This window comes from Hyaena hyaena, unplaced genomic scaffold, assembly GCF_003009895.1.
Source record: "Hyaena hyaena isolate Hyena2069 unplaced genomic scaffold, ASM300989v1 scaffold_131, whole genome shotgun sequence".
Taxonomy (NCBI): domain Eukaryota; kingdom Metazoa; phylum Chordata; class Mammalia; order Carnivora; family Hyaenidae; genus Hyaena; species Hyaena hyaena.
In genome coordinates this window covers 1,454,983-1,472,370 of record NW_024080761.1, presented here as the reverse complement: position 1 = coordinate 1,472,370, position 17,388 = coordinate 1,454,983, and the positions used below count along the sequence as shown (strand labels likewise).

General features: G+C 53.0%; 1 protein-coding gene across 2 annotated transcripts; it reads left to right on the top strand.

Moving 5' to 3' along the window:
- Positions 1 to 3,356: 3,356 nt before the first annotated feature.
- On the top strand, positions 3,357 to 16,837 carry FAM110A (family with sequence similarity 110 member A). 2 transcript variants are annotated; one of them, XM_039237681.1, is made up of 2 exons: positions 3,357 to 3,594; positions 15,304 to 16,837. In XM_039237681.1, the coding sequence occupies exon 2, from the start codon at positions 15,399 to 15,401 to the stop codon at positions 16,290 to 16,292; it is 894 nt and encodes a 297-aa protein (XP_039093612.1). In that variant the 5' UTR covers positions 3,357 to 3,594; positions 15,304 to 15,398; the 3' UTR covers positions 16,293 to 16,837. The 2 variants fall into 2 exon arrangements, with proteins under 2 accessions (XP_039093612.1, XP_039093613.1); XM_039237682.1 differs by lacking the exon at positions 3,357 to 3,594 and adding an exon at positions 11,140 to 11,218.
- The last annotated feature ends 551 nt before the right edge of the window (positions 16,838 to 17,388 follow it).

The window sequence follows — 17,388 nt, the reverse complement described above, 5'->3', positions numbered from 1 at the left end:
TCACCGTGAGCTGGTACCAGGGGCTTAAGAAATCATTGAAGACGGGGAGCATGGCCAATATGCTGATGGCAGGTGAAGATGCTCAGAGTTCTAGAATCCGAATGTGCCCAAATAATCTCTCTTCATGTGGCCCAATTTGGAATCTAGGGAAACTTCCTTCTGTCCTCTGCCTTCCTTCCTTTCTTTCTTTTTAAAAAATGATTTCTTAAGTTTTCTACTTCTTAAAAAATTGTTAATGTTTATTTTTATTTTTGAGAGAGACAGAGAGAGCAAGAGAGCGAGCAAGTGGGGGAGGGTCAGAGAGAGGGAGACACAGGATCCTAAGCAGCCTCCAGGCTCCAAGCTGTCAGCACAGAGCCCTATGCTGGCCTTGAATCCGCAAACCATGAGATCACGGCCTGAGCCGAAGTCAGACACTCAACTGACTGAGCCACCCAGGCACCCCCTTGCCTTACTTTCTTAATCGGAGAATAAGGCTCAGAGTTTTTGTGTTATCCTATTTGTTTTTTTTTAAGACAATTTATTTTTTTAAAGTGTATTTATTTATTTCAACAGAGAGAGAGAGAGCTAGAGAGCAGCAGGGGAGGGACAGAGTGAGAAAGAGAGAGAGAGAGAGAGAGAGAGAGAGGAGAATCCCGAGCAGGCTCCACACTGACAGTACAGAGCCCAATGTGGGGCTGGAGCCCACAAACTGTGAGGTCATGACCTGACCCGAAATCAAGAGTCAGCCACTTGACTGACCCAGCCACCCAGGCACAATTTGTTTTAAGCTTCAGGGTATGTAGGGCAGAGGCAAGTTTTGAACATGCCAGGGTCAGCAGGACCTTTATCCGAGCATCTCAACTATCTCCCACCCCCTGGTTAGAGTTGTACATTTCAGAGAAGAATTCACCCAGGACGCTATTGTTGTTATTCCCATTTTAATGACAGGGAAGCTAAGGTCTGGCAGACACCTTAGCAATGTCTTCAGAGTCATATGCTTCTGTAAAACTTGCCTAAGTAAGATATTTAAACCTCGCTCTGTTAAAATCACCATCTCCTTCCATCCCTACTTCCCTTTGTGTCGGGTGATGTCAGAGTGAGTGTGGGCATTTTGGGGATTTGGCTAAGGGAACCCTGACATTAGTATGGGCTTAGTGGTTTTCTTCATGTTGTTTCCAGTCACTTTTGTGAAAAGTTGTTACTAACTGGTAACGGCTTCCAGGAATACCCCTACCTGAGGTAGGTAGCACTGAGGTGTGCCGTGACATCTCCCCAACTGGCACTGTGACATAAAGGTGCATCTCTCTTTCTCTCTCTCTGGTTTTACAGTGCCCAATACCACCAATATGTAGTAGAGGAGAGGTATGAAATGTATACATGGAGACAAAAGAAGCTTGTTCGTGGAAAGTATTAGGGAGGTATGCCAAATATGTAATTGATAGAAATAATGTCATTTTCCTGGATTTTGTCATTGGTGGAATTTGTCGCTTGTTGAGGTTTCTTTTATCTTTCTAACCAAATAATCACTTTACTTCCTAATTTTATATTTGTAATTTTGTAGTTCTTTTCCTTTTTAAAAAAATTTTAATGTTGATTTATTTTTGAGAGAGAGAGAGAGAGTGCGCGCCTGGGAGAGGAGCAGAGAGAAGGAGACAGAATCCGAAGCAGGCTCCTGTCAGCTGTCAGCACAGAGCCTGACATGGAGCTGGAACTCACAAACCGTGAGATAATGACCTGAGCCAAAGTTGGACGCTTAACTGACTGAGCCACCCAGGCACCCCTTTTGTAGTCCTTAAATAGATCTCCCTAAATTATATAAGCCTCCAGAAGTATGTAATCTAGATCTGCCCCTGCTTTGTGTCTTTTATGATCTCAGGCTCCTCCTCGCCTTACCTCACTGCTGCTGCCAACAGGTGTACATTTACATGGAACATAACAGAACGGTTCAGAGGACTCCTGCTGGACCCAAACAATGGCTTTCTCATCTATAAGATGAGAAGAATAATAGAATCTCTCTCCTCGCATAGCAATGGAGTCAAGTGAGAAAATGTGTATAAGGCCTTGAGCGCAGTCTAGCAAAGGGCACAGCTGATGCCGGCTTTGATATTTAGCTAGTTCTCCCAGATATAGTCAGACTCCCTGCTTATGACTCTATCTACTCTGATTTGATTGGTGCTCGTGCCGGAATGTGCAATCATTGTTAGCGATTGATATATTACTAGTTTCCCTCCCCCACCTGCGCAGGGTATGTGTACGGTAAGGGCTCAATCATTGAAAATCCAATCGAAGAGTGAAAATCACCATCTGGACCAGAAAACAGAGGTTCGCTCCAAACTGAACAATGCATTAGTCCCAAATAGTGACTTGCAGCTATGAAATTTCCTCATCTGGAAGGGTGCTTAGTGTTAATTTATTCTAATCCTTTAAAAAAAATGTGTTTTTTCCCTTGACATATGTAAGTGCTGGAATTGGAAAATCCACAAAAGCACAAAAAAAAGAAGTTAACTGCTGCTATTATAAATGATTACACATAAACACAATTTTGTGATCACAATTGTGGTATTACAATTACATATCTAATACATAGTTATGTTGTACATAGTGCTTTGAAACATACTTTTAAAAAGCGTTCTTAGCATTTTTCTCATACCTGAAGTATCTTTAACTACATCATTTCTAATAGCTGCGGACCATTCTTCATCACAAAGTGGGGTAATTAAAGGTACCTATCTCAAAGTGTTATGCCATGAGCACTGACAAGAGTTATGTAAAACTATCTGGCAGGAAAGCTCTATAGACTTAGCTCTTCCGGAGGATGGATTTATAGAGCCAACTTTCTTTTGCTGAGCATGGGAGTTACTTCCATTATTTTGCTGTCGTAAATGACGCTGGGCGACATTAGTTTTTGCTCATGTCTTTGATCATTTCCTTAGTAAAGTTCAGGACTGCTGACTATGCACATTTTACAAATCTACCACTGTGCCGTTAGGGAGACAGGAAAAGGGGCTAGCCTGGGCTCACCTGGCAAGCTGCAAAGTCTGAACTAGGGACTGGGTGGGGCCCCTCAATGGTGCCATAGGCTGTTGGGGACCAGGAGAAAGTCCTGGCGGAGCAAGGGCAAGAGCTAGTCTCCCGAGCCTGCCGCGGCGACGGGAAGAGCTGGCGGGAGGGGCTACGCGGGGGCGGAGCTGGGCTGAGGGCGCGGAGCCGGGCTGCAGGGGCGGAGCCGGGCTGCGGGGGCCGGACGCTCACTCCAGCGGCTGTGGCGAAGCGGTCGCCTGGCAACCGGACCGCGCGGCGTTCGAACGGAAGCGAGGAACCAATCAGGATGTCCGGGGCAAACCATTCCGGCGACGGGGGGAAGAGCGGCAAGCTCGCTTCCCCTTCCTCTGCGTCCTCCGGACCTCCGCTCTGGCGGGGGCCTTGGGACAGTCAGGTGCCCCGGTCCGTCTCGGGTGCGCACAGCAGCTCCGAAGACGCCCCTGCGGGGCCCCGTGCGGGGCTGGGGCCTTCCGAGCAGCGTTGGGCGCGGCCATTCCAGCCGGGGTCCGAGCTGTCAGCCTCTCCGAGCCCGTATTGGAGGAGACGGGACTCAGCTAGCGCAGGCTCCAGGTGAGGGGATGGGTGGTCTGGGGCGCGCGCCGGTGTCTGAGGGGCTCCGTAAGCGCCTGGTGTATGCGTCCTCCCCGCGTCGTGTGTGTGGGGAGAAGTTGGTACCCCATTTCACAGATGAGAACTGAGGTCCGGAGAGGCAAGTGTGTCCTAGCCCAACGAGGTCTGATTGGAGAATCCAATTCAGGTCTTTCTGCTCCGCCTCGAAGTCACCAGTCTGGGTAGATCTGGATTGGCCTTGAGAGGCCCAGACACGCAGCTAGTGGTCAGCTTCTCAGCCTCTTAGCTGTAAGGCTGCTAAGCCCTGCGGCCCTGGCCGGATGACCTCCCTGCTGCCCCACTCTCCCGCACCGTCCCCTGGGTGCCCCTTCTGGGCATCTGTCTTCCCTTCTCTGGAACGCCAGAGGTTGGATTCAGGGCGCGTTTGGGGTCCTTCTGCCCGCGGGGTTCTGAATCGCAGCGCTGTTCTGGGAGGATCGGGCGGGACTCATATTTCTGGGCTAGATACGAGGTGGGCAGCAGGTGCTCTGACCCCGGAGCCGCTTTTAGATTCTTGGGAATCTGCCCCAGGTGGGGGGAATGGGTAGAGGCAGCCGCTCAACCTGAAGCCATCAGTCACCAGAGACTTTGGGAGTTGGGGACAGGGCAGCGACGGGTCCCAGTGGAGCATCTGACCTAGACCAGGCCCTCCCTCCTGGGGATGCCCCGGGAACTCAGAAAGAAAATAAGTCTTTCATTTAGTCTCTTAACAAATATTTATTGAGTTCATATGCCCTGCCCTCCACCTTTCCTATTTTGTCATTCTCGGTGGCATTTACCCATCTGATGTCCTAGGTCTTTCAGTGATTAGGGAGCTGATTATCTTCCTGGGCTGGCATGTGATGCAAGGAGGGGCCGGGTGAGGCAAAACTGAGGGGTGCCCAAACCCCTAATCAGGATAACTAAAGCTAACAGTTATTGACCATTTGCTGTGTGTCCTGCTGATGGAGATCAACTCACAAGGTCTCTGTCACGATGACAAGCACATCCCTAGCTCAGCTGTCTCACTTCTAAGGCAACACAACGCAGGTGCGGTGACACTGCAGGGTTGTTGGTAAGAGGGCGCGTCTGGACACACGCTAAGTGCTCATCAGCGGGGCTGAGAGGCTCTTTTAGGTACTGATGTGGCACCACAGATATTATTGAACAACGTATGTTATTAAGTATATTAATAATACATATTATCATGAATATATTAATAATGTTCTTAGAGCAACATGTATTATTGAGTAAAAAAAGAGCAAGGTGAAAACAGTATGCACAGCATTTTGCCATATGTGTAAAAAAAAAAATAGAAAGGATATAAGTCCATGATTATTGCTTGTAATTGCCTGAAATCTCCCTGGAAGGGACACACAGCTGTCTGGTTGAAGTGGTGGCTGCAGGGAGGGGGATTGGGTAGCTGGGGATAGGAGTGGGAAGGGGTTTCTTTTTCACTTCTTCTCCTTAGAGTTTTTGAATATTGAGTCATGTGCCTGTATCACCTGGTTCAAAAATTATATATATATGTCATTATAGATTGTATATATATTTTAAAAAATTTTTAATGTTTATTTAAAAAATTTTAGGGGCGCCTGGGTGGCTTAGTCGGTTAAGCGTCCGACTTTCGCTTAGGTCATGATCTCGCGGTTCATGGGTTCGAGCCCCGCGTCGGGCTCTGTGCTGACTGCCAGCTCAGAGCCTGGAGCCTGTTTCAGAGTCTGTGACTCCCTCTCTCTCTGACCCTCCCCTGCTCACGCTGTCTCTCTCTCTCTCTCTCTCCTAGAAATAAATAAAATACTAAAAAACTTAAAAAAATTTTTAAAACATTTATTTATTTTTGAGAGGCAGAGAGAAAGCGTGAGTGGGAGAGGGGCAGAGAGAAGGATACAGAGAATTGAAAACAGGCTCCAGGCTCTGAGCTGTCTGCACAGAACCCAATGCGGGGCTCAAACTCACAAACTATGGGATCATGACCTGAGCCTTTCAGATGCTTAACCAACTGAGCCAGCCAGGTGCCCCAATGTTTATTTATTTTTGAGAGAGACAGAGTGCACATGGGGGAGGGGCAGAGAGAGAGGGAGACACAGAATGCAAAGCAGGCTCCAGGCTCTGGGCTGTCGTGGGGCTAGAACCCACGAATCATGAGATCATGACCTGAGCCGAGGTTGGGTGCTTAACCGACTGAGCCACCCAGGTGCCCCTAGAGATTATATATTTAATCATAAGACCACTGCCCTCTCTGTGATCGGTCATTGACTTGCTGTGTGACTTTGGGCAAGTTTCTTCATATCTTCTGGCCAAGCTAAGAAACCATGATGGTGAGCTCAGGCCTGGGCAGAAGGGAATCCAGGACAGGAAGTGGGCTTGCCTGTGAATCCGCCCCAACCTCCAGCTTCCCCAGCCCGGAGAGCCAGCCTCTTCCCTAAGGCTTTGCCTATGGTCTCTTCCTGTCACCACTGCAAGCCCCTTTGTCCCCGTTTTGCAACTTGAGGTACAAACAGGTGCAGTTAATTGAGTTGATGGAGTTGGGCCAAATAGGAGATCAGTGCTCCGGGAGTCTGTGGCCACAACCCCTCCTTCGCCCACTCACCTCTCCCTTGCCGAGATGTGTGCAAGGGTGCCCTGGGCAAAGCTGATTCTGGGCAAGACTGACTGCAGGCAGGCCAGGGCATGAGAGCCTGCGGAGGCTCCAGAAATAGAAGGGGGCCTGCCAGGGCCCGGGGGGGTGCCCCGCTGGGTGTCTCTGACCCGGACAGCTGGGCTGAAATCGAGCTGGGCTGCCCCATTGGCCCGCCCCTTCTCCACTGCCTGGAGCCTTCCTGATCCTTTTCTGGGGCAGGTGAGGGCCTCCCTGTCTCCACCCGAGTCAGGACCTGGCTTGGGCTGAAGGGAAAAAGAAGCAGGTGGAAGGAAGGGGTGGGGCGGGGGTGCAGAAGGTCATGAAAATTATAAACATCAAAGCCACACCTCTTGCCCCCTAGGCAGAGAATAAACATCGTGACCTCTGCAGCCCTTACTGTTGTCAGGCCCTGTATAAGCACGGGCTCATTTGGTGCTTGCAGTTCTGTGCTGGGTTTGTTTTTTGTTTTTTTTTTGTTTTTTTCTCCCACTGCACAAAGGGAGACTGAATGGGAGACAGGTTTAGTGACTTGGGCCCGGTCACCCAGAGCTGGAATTTCAATCCAGGGGGGCTGGCCCCAGACTCTGTACTCTCTCTTTTTCTTTTCTTGGCAACGTGTGTATAACATAAAAGCTCACATTTTAACCATTGGTAAGTGTACAGTTCAGTGGCATTAAGTCTGTTCACACCGTGGTGCAACGGGGAACCGCCATCTATTTCCAGAACTTTGTCATCTTCCCAAATGGGAATTCCATACCCACAACACTATAGCTCCCCATTTCCTCCTCCCCCAGGCTCTGGAAGGCACCTTGCTGCTCTCTGTCTCTCTTGATTTGACTGCTCTCATGTAAGTGAAATCATACGATATTTGCCCTTTTGTGTCTGCCTTATTTCATTTACTGTAATGTCTTCAAGGTTCACCCATGTTGTGGCGGGTGGCAGGATTTCCTTATAAAGGCGGAATAACATTCCATTCTATGTTCTATGTTCCAGTATTCTATGGACACTTGGGTGGCTCCTACCTTGTGGCCACTGTGAATAATACTGCTACGAACATTGGCGCATGATATCTGTTCGAGTCCGTGGGTTCACGTCTTTTGTGTATCCACCGAGGGATAGCATTGATGCATCGTGCGGTAACTCTCTCTAAAAAGTTTTCCTGGGGCATCTGGGGGACTCTCATTTGAGCGTCTGACTTTGGCTCAGGTTCAAGGTCATGATCTCACGGTTCGTGGGTTCGAGCCCCGCGTCGGGCTCTGTGCTGACCACTCAGAGCCTGGAGCCTGTTTCAGATTCTGTGTCTCCCTCTCTCTTTGACCCTCCCCTGCTCACACTGTCTCTCTCTCTCAGAAATAAATAAAAAACATTAAAAAAATAAAAAAATAAATAAAAAGTTTTCCTAACCCCTATACTGTTTTCATAGTAGTCAACGCCAGTTTTATTTCATTTCATTTCATTTCATTTCATTTCATTTCATTTTTTGCACCATTTTATATTCCCACCAACAGTGTTCAAGAGTTTCAATTTCTTTACATCCTCACCAACACTTGGTATTTTCTGTTTTTTTGTTTTTGGTTTTGGTTTTGGTTTTCGGTTTTTGGGGTTTTTTTGCTTGCTTGTTTGTTTTGGTATTGGTCATCTTAATGGATGTGACATGTTATCTCATTGCAGTTTTGATTTACATTTCCCAGATGATTCATGATATTGAGTATCTTTTCATGTGCTTACCGGCCCTTTGTACACTTTCTTTGAAGAAATGTCCATTCAAGTGATTCTGCATGCTTAAACTTTTTAAGATTTGTAAACTTTGAGAAAAGTGGGTCAGTGTTCTGGGTGATGAGGTCCTCACCCAGGAGCTGGGCACCGGAACATAGTGTTTTGGTGGCATTTGTCATGCATAGGTTGGGAGAGAGGCACTGTTGTTACAAGTCCTGGTTTACGGTTGGGGAAATTGAGGCATGGGAATGTTGATTATCTTATCTGGGATCTCAGTGCTACTCACTGGGGGAGCTGGGATTTGAACCCAGGCAGGCTGGTTGCAGAGTCTTGGCTACAGAGGTGGCTGTAGGGATGGGGCGGGAGGGGCACTGTAGGAGCAGACCCTGCACGTGCAAAGGTTTGGACGTGATGTCTTTGGAGGAAGAACAGGGCTCATCTAGAAGTCGCCAGAGCCCAGCTTGAATGGGGAGGCTGGAGGGGAGGGGGAGAGGAGGGGGAAGGCGGCCCAGGGGGTTCGGAGGAGGCTTGGTGGTGAAGGGCCTTTGTCTTTGAGGCAGCCTGGCTTCCAGTCCTGCCACTTAATCAATGGTGTGCCCTGCACACACCTGTATGCTTGGTCCCCAGAGGATGAAAATATAGAAATAGGAAACGAGTGATCAATAAGTGAATATCTAAAATGACAGGATGGGATGAATGTGTGGAAGGGAACGAATGGATGAGAGAGTTGGCAGGAGCCTCAGGGTGGTCAGTGAGGCCTCTCTGAGAAGGTGGAACGTGCGGGAGGTGAGCTAAGAGGTTTCAAGCACAGAACAGATGGTGCAAAGTCCCTGAGGCAGGAAAGACCTTAGTGTGTTCAAGAATAGCGGGGAGTGCTATGTGGATGGAGCAGAAAAGGCTGGAGATGAGGTGGGCGTGGAGAACAGGAACCTGATCCTGGAAAGCCTGAGTGCCCAGTTAGAGAGTTTGGGGGTTTACTCTAAGGTGATGGGGAGCCGTAAGAGGGCTTAAGCCGAGCACTGATGAGATCTGATTTCTGTTGGGAAAACACTGCCATATTGCCATTTTTAAATGTTCATTTATTTTTGAGAGAGAGAGAGAGTGAGGGAGGGGCAGAGAGAGAGAGAGAGAGAGAGAAAGGGAGACACAGAATCTGAAGCAGCCCCAGGCTCTGAGCTGTCAGCACAGAATCCGACATGGGGCTCGAACCCACGAACCGCAGGATCATGACCTGAGCCGAAGTCGGAGGCTTAACCAGCTGAGCCACCCAGGCGCCCTGCCATATTGCCATTTTTGAACTGAGGAATGTGAGACCCAGAACCATAGCCAGGAATGCTCCCTAAGGTGGCTTCTCCCCCTGAGGCCCAGAGATGGAGGCTGTGGAGTCTTCTGGTGAGTGACTGAATCCCAACACTGAAGATTCTGTCTCCTCCCCCTCTCCCCAGCCCTGTTCTTCCATTCACATCCTGGATTCTAATGCTAGCTCGGGCCAGTTACCAGCTGTGTGGCCTCCGGCAAGTGTTCCCCCCTCTCTGTGCCTCAGTTTTCTCAACTGTAAACTGAGCATAACAGGGGTGCCTCGGGGCAGGATTAAATGAGTCAGCAGATACGGATCAAGAGCTCAGAATAGTGTCAGGTACAAAGAAACCACTCAGAAAAGTTCTCACATGTTATATCATGAAAATTGTTATTGTTTCTTTGCTTTTACTACTGTTATTGCCTAACTGAGCCCTCCCCCTTCAGCCTCCCCACTCCTTGCCTCAGTAGATGGCCTGGCAGGGACCCCAGCAAGAAATTGTGGGCCATGACGGTCGTTAGGCTGGCCTCTCTCATTCCCCTAAAATCAGACTCCGGGGCCTGAAGGAGGCCTCAGAGCTGACTCACTCCCAGGGGGAGGAGGAGAATTGTTCTCTGAGTCACTTCCTGTCCCCTCACAGCCCTCCACCCCAAACTGGGTGCAGCCCCCGCTTGGCACGGACATGGATCTGGGCCCTCTTTGGCTTCCCCAGGACTCAGGGCCTTCTCTGGGCCTCAGTATCCCAAGGTAACTGGCCTAACCAAATGCGCCCACCTGAACTGACATACTAGAGCTTGCCTTGGCAGTGGGGACAGTCACCTCCCTCCCAAGGATTCCTCCCTGCAGTCTTCTCATCTGTAAAATGGGCATTCAAGAGTCCCTCCCTGGGGTGGGGGTGGAGGCTGTCCAGATTTACAGAAGTATAGTGCCTGGGACTCAAACCTTCTAGTTATTCTTTTTTTTTTTTTCTATTGTTTTTTAATTTACTTCTGAGGGGGAGAGAGAGAGGCAGCGTGAGCAGGGGAGGGTCAGAGAGAGAGGGAGTCACAGAATCCAAAACAGGCTCCAGGCTGTAAGCTGGCTGTCAGCACAGAGCCCTACGTAGGGCTGGAACCCACTAACCGTGAGATCATGACCTGAGCCCAAGTCGGATGCTTAACCAACTGAGCCACCCAGGCACCCCCTTCTAGTTATTCTTAATTACTCTTGTTGTTGCCAATGCTTACAGCACCCACAGACCCCCGACAGGCACTCTCAGACCCTATGAACTCCCACTGACCTGGCCTGGAAGGTGAGACTCTCCTCACTTTGCAGATGGAGGGCCAGAGGGGTTCAGTCACCTGCTCAAGGACACACAGGTAGAAAGGGGTGACCTTAAGCCTTGGTCTAGAGGGAAAGTGCCCACGCCGGACTCCTCAGGGTGACTTTGGGCCACTAGCTCAGCCTGTCCCTGCCTCAGTATTCCATCAGCCAAATGGGGATAATAACAGAGCTCACCTCATAGGGCTGGTTGGGAAGATGAAACTGGGTTAATTAATACTGGGAACAGCACCTTCTAGTTGCGTGGCACAGGCACCATTAACTGGCGGTCCGTTGAGGCCGTGGGGAAAGGGGACTCAGTTTTTCCACCTCCAAGATGGGTGCCCTGGCCCGCGCGGCCACGGGGACTGCGGGTGCCAGATGGGCGGATGTGGCCAGTGTAGCCGCGGGTTGGGCGATCCGGGGATGAGATAGATAGGGGATAGATCGGGGCGGCTGGAACCCGGGTGCCGGCGTCGAGCCGCCAGCCAGCGCGCCCGAGTGCAGGTTCCGCCCCCCGCCTGGCGTTCATTCTTCCCTTTCGGGTAACACCCGGGCCGGCGGGTTCACCTGCCCCAGGCAGGCCGCCGGAAGTTGCGCAAACGCGTGTTACCTGAGCCCCGGGTGGGCCGGGCCGGGGGAGCGCTCTGTAGCGGCGCGGGCACAGCAAGGTATGTACGGGTCCGGGCCGGGGCGGGGGGGGGGGGGGTGCGGGCCAGGGTGGGGGGACTGCCCGGCCACCCCTTCCCTCTTGGGAAGGTGGGGACAGGGCGGAGGCTCACCGTCCCGCCCGCACGACACCGCAGGTGTCGTGCCGTCAGCCCCCCTCACTTAAGAGCCTGGTCGACCCCGGGCTCAGAGAGGGGCGGTGAGCGGCCAGAGTCACACAGCGGGCAGCCTGGCTCGCGGCCTCCTCCGTCGCTGGAAGTCTCCAAGATTGTCCCGAAGCGGGGCAGGGCCGAAGCCAGGCGGAGGACCTGAGCTCCCCGACCCCCTAAGGCTGACTCTAGGGTAGCAAGTGGGAAGGGGGCAAGGCGCGGCCGCAAGCCCGGTGGATGCCCTTAGAGAAGGGCTCACGGCTGGCGCTCGAGGGGCCGTTTGTGGGCCGCGTTTGAAATACGTAGGTGGGGCGTTGGCGGGGAGAGGACGAGCGCCACCCGGGAACTGGGACCCGTGGCCTTAACACTCAGGAGCCGCCACACCTCCGTTTGCCCACCTGCGAAATGGGATTTGTTCAGATCAGTTTAGGATTCGCGTCTATCACGTGCCGCCTTTGTCTGAGGCTCCGGCTGCGACCGGCGCTTCTGGAGCTGCTTAGAGACCCCCGCCGGGGGCGGGGTGGGGGGCGGTCTGCGGAGCCGGGTCGGAATCCTCATAGAAACCTAGAGCCCCGTTTTTGGAACGCCGCCTTTCGGCCAGGTGCTGGGAGAGTCCTCGACCCGTTTTATCTGTCCATCCTCGCCGAGACCTGGAGGCTCAGGTCTATTTTTAACCGCGTTTCAGATAAGGAACAGGGGTGTGTAAGAGGAGCGGCCGCAGGAGCAGGGCGCCCAGCGGGCGGGTGGGCGAGCTGGCCAGCGGCCCCCGAGCTCGGCGGGGCTCCTGGCCCCTAGCATGCGGCGGGGCTGCGGGCGGAGCCCCTGAGGCCAGCAGGTCGGTCCGAGGGTGCGGGGCTTCTGCCCTGGGCCTGCCCACCTGACCTTCTTCCCCTGGTTTCCCAGGATGGCTCCCGGGAGGGAATTGCCGCCGCCAACGGGTCGGACAGGTTTGGTAGGCGGCGGCCCGGGGGTGGGGCAGAGGCTAGGCATCTCGACGGGGCTCTGCAAGGCCGCCTTTCCTGCCTGAGGTCTCCTGGGGGTCGGCCCCCAATGGGGCAGCCTTCCTTTCCCTCCTCGGGCATCCCTTCTATCTTGGGAGCAGCTCTGGCTCAGGGCCAACACCCCCCAAGGTTTGCGGGCAAAGGCCTCCTGGAGGCTGGGGGCTAGTTTGGGGTGGGGGAGAGCAGTTACCTTTGCAGACTTGTTTGTTTGCTCCATCCACACTTTTTTTTTTCTTTTTGAGAGAGCGTGGGAGGGGGGAGCACAGAGAGAGAGAGAGAGAGAGAGAGAGAGAGAGAATTTTAAATGTTTTTGAGAGAGAGAGAGAGAGAGAGAATGAGTGGGAGGAGGGCCAGAGAGAGAGGAGTGAGAGAATGCCAAGCAGGCAATAGTAATAGTAAGTAAACATAAAACAAAATTTAAGTGTTTATTCATTTTGAGAGAGAGTGAGGGAGTGAGCAATCAGGGGAGGGGCAGAGAGAGAGGGAGACACAGAATCCAAAGCAGACTCCAGGCTCTGAGCTGTCAGCACAGCTCAGAAGTAGGATGCTTAACTGACTGAGCCACCCAGGTGCCCCCTTTTTTAAATTTTAGAGACAGAGAGAAAGAAAGAGAATGGGAGGGAGGGGCAGAGAGAGAGAGAAAGAGAGAGAATCTTAGGTAGGCTCCACACTCAGCATGGAGCCTGACTCAGGACTCCAACTTACAAACCATGAGATCATGACCTGAGCCGTAGATGGATGCTTAACTGAAGGAGCCACCCAGGTGTCCCTGAGAGGGAGACAGAGAGTGACAGAGAGAGAGAATTTTAAGCTGGCTTCACACTCATCAAGGAACCTGAAGCAGGACTTGACTCCATGACCAACGAGATCATGACCTGAGCCGAAATCAAGAGTCGGTCTCTCAACCGACTGAGCCACCCAGGCACCCCTATCCACACAAGTTTTAAAAATTATTATCAGGGGCTTCAGATTCTGTGTCTCCCTATATCTGGCCCTCCTCTGATCTTGCACACACACACTCTCCCCCCCCCCCCAGGAATAAATAAATATTAAAAAACATTATTATCGAATGTGCTAAGATTTAAGAACCTAGAGTTTTCATGCACATCTGAATTTCCAGCTTCCTAGCACATTCCATACCTACCACCTCGGACACTCTGCCTGCAGTAGGGGCTGGCTGTGTCCTGTCTAGTTTATCCGAGATCTGCCCATTCACATTTGGTCCCCATGGACATTCCAATTCAAGACAAATTTATTGAGTATCGATTAAGTGTGGAAAGCAATATCCTGAAACAGATTCCGTGAACAAAACAGACCCCCTTCCTTTATGCGGCTATATTTTAGGGGAATGGGAAGAACAAAGGGTAAAACTACATAAACATAATAGATGAGTGAATTAGGCTTCATATGAATGTGTCTTATTTATCGGCCCTGGTGCCTAGACCGGTCACTTCTCTAGTCTCACTTTTCTCTCTCTGTAAAATAAGCTGACAGTGACCCTTCTCACATTGGGAGAATTCCAGTTGAATTCCGGAGGATTCCAGGAGAGGATGGTGTCAAACCTCTAGTATTCAGGGATCTCGGTCTTCCCACCCCCATCCAGACTCTCCCCCTGTCATTCTGGGTGACCCCACGGGGCTGTCCAGTATTGCTCTCTGTTAGGAATGAAAATGCTCTGATCTGCACTGTCTACTGTAGTGACCACTGGAGTGGCTGTTGAGTATGTGAAATGTGGCTCAGGCGATTGAGGAACCAAATCGCAAGTTTTTATTTAATTTCGATTTAAAGCTAAGGTTCACTTGCTGTACGTGGCTAGTTGATTAGACAACACAGGTGTGAATGGTCTGAATGACAAGTCCTCTTGGGGACCACGGAGATCAAAGGCCTTCTCTTTCATTTCACAGATGGGAAGTTTCAGGACTTGGTCTGTCGGTTTTCTTCTGGCCCATATCTGGGAGAGTTGGTTGGGGGACACTTTGTGGCTCCAGTGTTTTCTTGGAAAAAAGATCAGGGCTGGCCTGATGCCTGGAGCACCAGGCCCTGATGCTTAAGGGATCATGTAGACACCTGGGCACCCAGCTGTGGGCCCCCTTGCCTATGGGTGCCCATCCTATGGCTGCTGGTTGCTCTCAAGGGTTCTGTGATCAACGGCATTTCCAGCCTCTCAGGGCAGCAGAGCTCAGGGCTGATATTTCTAGCTGACAGGCATCTATCGATCACTGTGAAGTCCCATACTGGAAGCTGACGAGTGTCTGGACCTCTCTGGGGGTGGGGGGGAGCTTTCTACACCCCTCCCTCGCTAGCTTATTGCTATGCCTGGGGCCTGGCATGTCCTGACAGGTGGATAGCACAGGGCAGCTTCCTGCCTGGGTGGGTAAATGTAGGAGGTGATCCCAGGTTCCCTGGGGGCAGTCCGGGCGGGGTGTGGGGTTAGAGCCCTTTTCTCTTGGGCACCCAACCCTAAAACTGCTGTGCCGGCACCTCCCTGGTTGGAAGGAAGGGGCAGAGCCACCAATTTGCTGGGTTAGCTTAATCAATTTGGTAGAGCTCCCCGAGCTTCGGTTTCCCTACATACAAAATGGAGTTGCTCAGGAGACCCATTGAGAGCTTAAGTTGGCTAGTGCCCAGCATGTGGCCTGGAGCCTACTTTGCTTCCTTTATAGCAAAGTGACTTGCCCCGTCTTTTCTGCTCGGGCTGCCCCTGTCATTCTGACACTTTTTCCTCTCAGTCTCAGCAGGGGCTGGTCTCCGGAGAAGGAGGCGGGGCTGTGGGCGGAGTCACAGGCTCTCAGTGGTGACCTACTGTCTTCTGATTGGCTCCCTGTAAGCCACGGGCGTGGCTATTACCTTTTAATAGGGAAGGCGTCTTGGGCCCTTTTCGGTCTCTGCTGAGCCTTTGTCTGAGCGCGCTCAGCCTCTGTCTTTCCTCCCCTGCAGCCGTTACGAGCGTCCAGCTGCCAACTTTCTGCCCGGATCTGTCTCCTCATTTCTCCGGTCTCCTAAGACCAAAGCCCTCGGGGTATGTAACAGCCATGCCTGTGGACGCACTGACTCCGGGAGCCCGGGACGCCCCTGCCCTACCTTTCCGCCTGCGGACCAAAGTCCCCGGCTACCTGCTGCGGCGGCCAGCAGATGGTGGAGCCCGGAAACCCAGCGCTGTGGAGCGCCTGGAGGCCGACAAGGCCAAGTACGTCAAGAGCCTGCATGTGGCCAACACTCGCCAGGAACCTGTGCAGCCGCTGCTGTCCAAACAGCCACTCTTCAGCCCTGGGACTCGCCGCACCGTGCTCACACCTAGCCGCCGAGTCCTGCCTGGCCCTGGCCGCCGGCCCCAGCTGGACTTGGACATCCTCAGCAGCCTCATCGACTTGTGTGATAGTCCTGCGTCCCCTGCCGAGGCCGGCCGTACCCCTGGACGGACAGAGGGAGCCCACCAGGCGCCCCCAGCCACCCCCCCACGCCCACCCCCCAGCACTTCTGCGGTGCGCCGCGTGGACGTCCGTCCCTTGCCTGCCTCGCCTGCCCAGCCCTGCCCATCGCCAGGCACCACCACTGCCTCCAGCCCAGCTCGGCCCCCAGGTTTGCAACGCTCTAAGTCGGATTTGAGCGAGCGTTTCTCACGGGCAGCAGCTGATCTTGAGCGATTTTTTAACTTCTGCGGCCTGGACCCGGAGGAGGCACGGGGGCTGGGAGTGGCGCACCTGGCGCGGGCCAGCTCAGACATCGTGTCCCTGGCCGGACCCAGTGCGGGGCCCGGCAGCTCTGAGGGGGACTGCTCCCGCCGCAGCTCTGCCACTGTCGAGGAGCGCGCGCGGGAGCGGGAGCGCGTCCCCTATGGCGTGTCGGTGGTAGAGCGTAACGCCCGCGTGATCAAGTGGCTGTACGGGTTGCGGCAGGCGCGCGACACCCCAGCGGCTGAGGGCTAGGCTTCCCCTGGCCGCGGCATTTGCCACGGACAGATCTTAGAGAGGCAGCTTAGCCCCTTGACCTCTTCTGCATCCATTTGCTGGCATGGGACAGACCAGAGGCTGGGGCCTTGTGTGAACTTGGCATGGAGGCAGAGCCTCAGAGGCGGGACCGGCATCCACCCGGCAAGGACTGACCCCTGAGAGGGTTGCCTCTTGACCTTGGGCCACCCTCTGCCCTTCACGTGTAGAGGTTTTGACATGAGTCCTGCTTGGTTCTTCTTGGGGGTTTGGGTTTGGGGCACTTAGCCTTCTCCACCGAGAGGGAGGGGCCGAAGGATCTTACTAGGCCTAATGGTTCTGTTTCCTTCTTCCTTGGTCTCTGACCTTGGCTGACTTCCTCTTCCTCTCCCAGTGGGCCCCCCGGTTCCCTGGAACTTACTCTGGGTGGGGGCAGGGCCTTGGCAGCCTGGCTCAGGTGGGTAGACTATGGGAGGGACTGATAGGGGCCTGTACAGCTGACTTCCCCCCTTTTGGTTAATAAACACAGATGCATCTTTTTCAAAGGCTGGGTCATTCGATTCTTCCATGTTCACAAGGAGAAGGGGTGGGAGAAGTTTTGGGGTAGGGCCTTCAGAAGTTTTGGGGTAGGGCCTCCTTCACAGAGGACGAACCTGGGTCTGGCCACAGAGTGAGTCTAGATAGAGCCGGGACAGGTCTTTCCTCTGCGCCAGGAAGGGGACCGTCAGGGGAAAGGCCGATGGGTACATGGACCCTTCCCTATCCCTGCCCTGTTCCCAAGGGGGCAGAAAGCTCAAAGATGCAATCCCCAAGCCATGGATTGGGGGTTGGAAGTGGGAGTTCTTAGAGGAAGATGGACTTGGGGTGGACAGCACAAAACAAGTGGCCTCGCCTCCCATTCTGGGTGACCCTGGACACGCCGGTCTCCCTCGCTGGGCTTCAGTGGGAGACTGGGACAGCAAGTCCTCAGGGGGCTGGGGGAGGGGGAGGATCCCACTCTGAGGTCTCAGTTCCTTCCTGTCTCCCTCTAGGCTAGTTCCCTGCGGGAAGCCTCCAGCCTGGCTGATGGTACAGCCAGGGCTGGGCACACAAAGGG